At 33.2% G+C, this 5,381-nt stretch overlaps 1 protein-coding gene across 1 annotated transcript in view; it reads left to right on the top strand.

The window, feature by feature from the left end:
• Positions 1 to 5,073, top strand: part of SKA2 (spindle and kinetochore associated complex subunit 2) — a 20,535-nt gene extending 15,462 nt beyond the window's left edge. Inside the window, exons 2-3 of the mRNA XM_015599366.2 lie at positions 1,517 to 1,603; positions 4,904 to 5,073. Of these exons, the coding sequence (XP_015454852.1) occupies positions 1,517 to 1,603; positions 4,904 to 4,925 (109 nt within the window). The 3' untranslated portion in view covers positions 4,926 to 5,073. The remainder of the gene's footprint in view (positions 1 to 1,516; positions 1,604 to 4,903) is intronic.
• Positions 5,074 to 5,381: the final 308 nt, after the last annotated feature.

Below are 5,381 nucleotides of genomic sequence, written 5' to 3'. Positions count from 1 at the left end.
GTGATTATTAGTACGTTCATGAAGTCTAATTATTGATTATTTAGATTAATCTAATCTAACAAGTATATAAGGCAAATGAAAAGCCTCCTTTTTTTGGAAAACACTTTAACTACATTTTTAAAATTAAGAACTTCTACATTTGTTTTTCTGGCTCACAGCAAGTCCCTGCTGTTAGAGATTCTTGGAACATTTTTAAAATAAAAACCTGGCTTTTTCTTCTTATTTCTACTCTAAAAGTTTTTGGTTATAAAGATAGAATTTTGGTAATTGCAAAGATTTTTATTCAAATTTAGGTCAATGATGATAGAAATTAGTGATGGGACTTTCCGAAATTCTGTTTACTAATGACAGCTTCTGACCTTAGAAGCGTTTTAACTTTTGAGAGCATTTTGTCTAACTTTACATTCCGAAGTAGAGCCCTTGGTTTACCTTTTATGTAATGAAAATATCTGTACACCATTTCTTATTAGACCTGAGAACCACTTTTACGTTTTTGTTGGCTTTTACTCTTCCCACTAAGGGTTCAAGATTTCAAGAACCAATCTTTCGTTCAGAGCTTAAGTTCACAGTAAGATCAGAACCCTCTCCCCAGAGCACTCTCCTTCACCATGGGCTAGGCATAGGCAGTTTTCCTGAGGAAATCATGTTTTGCTTTCCATAGTAAATTCATGGTTGTTAACCTGATAAATTCAAGGCAGTACCTGCTTTAAGATCATGTAAAGATGCAGAATTTCCCCAAATTAAGAATAGCTTATAGATTAACTACATTCAGAAATAAACTATCACTTTTAACACCCTGATATATATCCTTTCCAACTTTTCTGTATGTACACACATATATTTTAGGCCTGTGGCAGTTTGCCCCTTTTTTCCTGCCTTAAGAGATTTACTGCAGATGAAGGTCTCATACTAGGATCCAGGTTCAATAAATTGGTTTTATTCAGACTGCTACTTCTGTGCTGTATGTAGCTTTACCTGTATAATTTGTTACTCTTTAAATCCTCTAATCTGGGTCTGCAAGTGTTATATATCTTTAGTTCTTGATTAATGGGGTTGCAGATAATGGAAACTGTGAGTATACCTGAAAATAAATTTCTTCTGTGTTTTAACTTGAAACCACATTTCCTACCAGAGATAGAAAACCACTGCCTAACCAATGAGAGTGTCAGTGACCCTAGGGAATTCTTGAAGCCCTTGTTAGTTCTTGTATGAATATATGACAGTGACTTCTTGGTATCTTAATTTTGGCTCAAAATCTAAAAGATGCACAGAGAAATGATTTTCAAAATGTTAACTAGTTTTTAAAATTTTAATAAAACATGAGTATTATAGATGGAAGTTTTTTTTATACTTTTCTATTTCCAAAATAAGTGTATATCATTTATATATTTTTAAAATAAGTGTATATCATTATTAAAATACTAAAAAAATATAAAGAAGAGAAAGAATAGTTACTGTATCATGTTTATTAATTTGTCTTTTGGTTCACAAAATAATGATCTGTGCTGATTTTTAGTTCCAGAAAGCTGACTCTGATCTGGATTACATTCAATACAGGCTGGAATATGAAATCAAGGCTAATCATCCCGATTCAGCAGGCGAGGTAATCTGCAAAATGTCTCTCTTAACAGAATATTTTATTAAAAGATTTTCTGATAGTATTTCTAATAGTAGTAGATTATAACAATTACATTGTTAAGTACTAAATTTATATAATCTTAAAATCTTTTGTGTTGGAACCTTAGTCATATCATACTAGAGCACACTACTATACCCATAGTCAAGGAAATTTGTGGCTACTTTTTTTTTTTAACCCTTAAACAAAAATTACAGAGGCCAGAGATATGAACCATTGTGGAAGCTTGAAATTCTGAGAGAATACAGATACCTTTAGGGCAGTGGTTGAATAAAAGGGGAGAAATTCTAGCAGTTATAGTATTCTCTGAGAAGAAGATGATATACTAGTAAAATTGTTATATGAACTGTGATTTTTACCTAAATCTATGTACTTATTTATTCTAAGTTTAGGTTAATTAGAAATAGTAACTTTATATGCCTTAACTACATGTACACATGCCCATAAGAGATGAAAGCAAACAGTTTTTAAGCATTATCTATTAACATTAATTTACTGCTTAAATCATTTCTATTTATTTTTTATAGCACTTGCCAGCAGACAAGAAATATATTTTACAGTTTAAAAAAAATTATACAATTAAAAATTTTTTTTGATTGAATGGAAGTGCAAATTAAAATAGCATTTAATAGAAAATTGGGAAACCATCGTGAATGTTCAGTTTTTACTGAACATTGCAGCTTCTTACTAGAACTATTAAAGCTCCTTAACTGACTTAGCTTTTTCTTTGCTTTTCTATCATTTCTCTCTGACTGAAGAACAACTAATTCTGGTGCAGTGGTACCACCTAAAGACTGGCCAAAGCACTCATCTGAGACAGTGTCTTTCAAGTTCTATGTGGAAGACATTTCATGTGGTCTCCCACTTTTCCTCCACCTTCCATCTCTCATCTTTGTTCCACTTCCAGTTATTTTTCTCTTCTACAACTTGTTTTAAAAACAGCTTTATTGAGCTAAAATTCACCTACCATAAAATTCATCCTTTTAAAGTAAACCATTCCGTGGTTTTTAGTACATTCAGAGTTGTGCAGCCATCATCACAATCAATTTTTGAACAATTTTCATCACCTCACAAAGAAATTCATACCCATTAGCAGGCACTCTCCAATACTCCCAGCACCCTTCCATCTCCTGCAACTACTAATCTGCTTTCTATCGCTACAATCTCTACAGGTTTACTGTCTGAATATTTCATATAAATGGAATCATACAGTATATTGCCTTTTGTGTGTGGTTTCTTTCACTTAGCGTGTTTTAAAGGTTCATCCATGTTGTAGCATAAATTATTACTTAATTCTTTTTTATAGCGGAATAATATTTCATTGTATAGCTATACCAGATTTTCTTATTCATCAGTTGATAGACATTTTGGTTGTTTCCTCCTTTTGGCTATTATGATAATACTGCTAAAAACATTCATGTACAAGTTTTCGAGTGGACATTTGCTTTCATTTCTCTTGGATATATACCTAAGAGTGGAATTGCTGGCTATATGTTAACCCTGTATTTAATATTTTGAGAAACTGCCAAATTGTTTTCCAAAGTGGTTATACCATTTTATATTTTTAGGGTTTTTGTTTTTTTTTTTTTTTTGGTGGTAAAATATATATAACTTAAAATTTACCATTTTAACCATTTTAAGTGTATGGTCTAGTGGTATTAAGTACATTTACACTGTTGTGCAGCCATCACCACCATCCATCTCCAGCACTTCTTCATCTTCCCAAACTGAAACTCTGCACCTAGTAAACACTTAACTCCCCATTCTCCCCCTCCCTCCAACCCCTGGCAACCACCTTCTACTTTTTGTCTCTATGAACTTGACTACTCTAAGTACATTATATAAGTAGACTCATACACTATTTGTCCTTTGTCATACATTAAATGACCATGTAGGTGTGGATTTATTTCTGGGCTTTCTGTTCTGTTCCATTGATTTATGTGTCTGTTTTTGTGCCAGTTCCATGCTCTTTTGATTAAGGTTAGTATAGTTTTATGGAAACCAAGAGTTCATTTGAAGAAGTTTGGAACAGGGAGGAAATAAGGAAAGGCAAGAAGAGGGATATCAAAATTGTATACTGTAGGGCAAACCTGACCTTTCAATTGTTTAAAATAATTTGGCAAAGAACACTGTTTTATGGGTATGTTAAACTGAGGAAGTATATTGTAGGAACTAGAAGGTTGGTGGCAAATGGAATGAGAAAAATGAAACTGGTTTTGGAGTGGCAAAAGAGTCAAGAGAAGGAGTTAATTTTTGCCTCAGTATAGGGAAGATCTATATATATTTGAAGTCTCTGTAAAGGGAGAAAGTGAAAGGGTTATTGAAATATAGGAAATTTAAGATTATGGAAGATGTGGAGGAAACAATAATAATAGTGGTCATGTTAGGGGCTGAGTATAGATGAGAATGTTCATAGATACTTTCATTTTGGGTTGAAAAGCCAGGAAGACGGAGTTTCTACAATATGTTTTCTGCCTTCTCAGTAAAGTAATTGGTGCCAGGAAGGAGTGGGTGGAAATTGGAGGGAGCGGAGAAAGTTAGGAATAGCCAGTATTGTAGGGTTTGCTAAGGAACCGTCAGAGAATGAAAGGAATTACCAAGTAGCATAAAGGACCCAGCTGAAATGTCTTTTATGGAATAGTGTTTATTAATATTCCAAAATGAATTTGAAAAACTAATGTAATTTATAAAACATAGTTGCTTGAGTGGGCATGTATTTTGTATAGTGAAGTCAATGAATTGGTATTTATATATATTTTAACTTCATCACTATGTTTAAGACTTTTATAAATGGTTTCAAGTTGTCTTATTCTTTAACAAAAAATTAACATAGTTCTTTTAATCATCTTCTGAATAGCATTTATATTTTAGAAATACTATGTAATTATTGTGAACTATGCATCAAATGTTATACATCTAAAGTGACCTTATTGCTGTTTAATATAGCTTTGTGGGGGGGGGGGGGGGGGGGGGGGGGTTTCTTTGCTCGTGAGCTGTTGACTCAGGGCCAGACACTGGGCGGGGAGCCTCAAGTCTCAGTATCGGGGGGTATTTTCTGTCCCTAGGCTTTAAATTCCTTGAGAATAGGATCTAGGTCTTATACTTCTCTTTCTTCCCTTTCTCCATCCTCTCTCATACAGTTGCATAATAAAATACAGTGTTTGATTAAATGGATGGTAGAATGTGTTGTATATATTTTAATTATTAAGAGAAGCTTAATTTTTCTTTTCCATGATTTAATACATATTCATTTTTTTCCTGATGTAGAAAAATCCAGTTACACTCTTAAAGGAATTGTCAGCAATAAAGTCTCGGTATCAAACGTTGTATGCACGCTTTAAACCAATTGCTGTCGAGCAGAAAGAGACTAAGAACTGCATTTGTGCTACTTTCAATAAGACTATGACCATGATACAAGAACTACAAAAGCAAACAGACCTGGAGGTAATGCTTTCAGTTGACAAGTTGGATTTGTAGAGTTTTTATTCTGAGTGTTGCTTTGAAAGATAAATTCCCAGTAACTTTCATTTTAAAATTCAGCATTCATTTTGGACTGTTGATAGAAATGAGATTTTCTTGATTCTAAGAAGTATAATAGCTCTTATCTCCTTTTATTTTAAAATGAGCATGTGGACTTGACTTGACATGATGAAGAGATATGCTGTCCTGGATTATGTAGCCAGGGTAGAAGAAATAAGTTGATAATACTTACTAAATCTACCAGCTCTGCTGGTTCCATAAGACC

The sequence above is a fragment of the Pteropus alecto genome, unplaced genomic scaffold, assembly GCF_000325575.1.
Source record: "Pteropus alecto unplaced genomic scaffold, ASM32557v1 scaffold98, whole genome shotgun sequence".
NCBI classification, from domain to species: Eukaryota; Metazoa; Chordata; class Mammalia; order Chiroptera; family Pteropodidae; genus Pteropus; species Pteropus alecto.
This window is presented reverse-complemented; position numbering and strand designations above follow the sequence as displayed.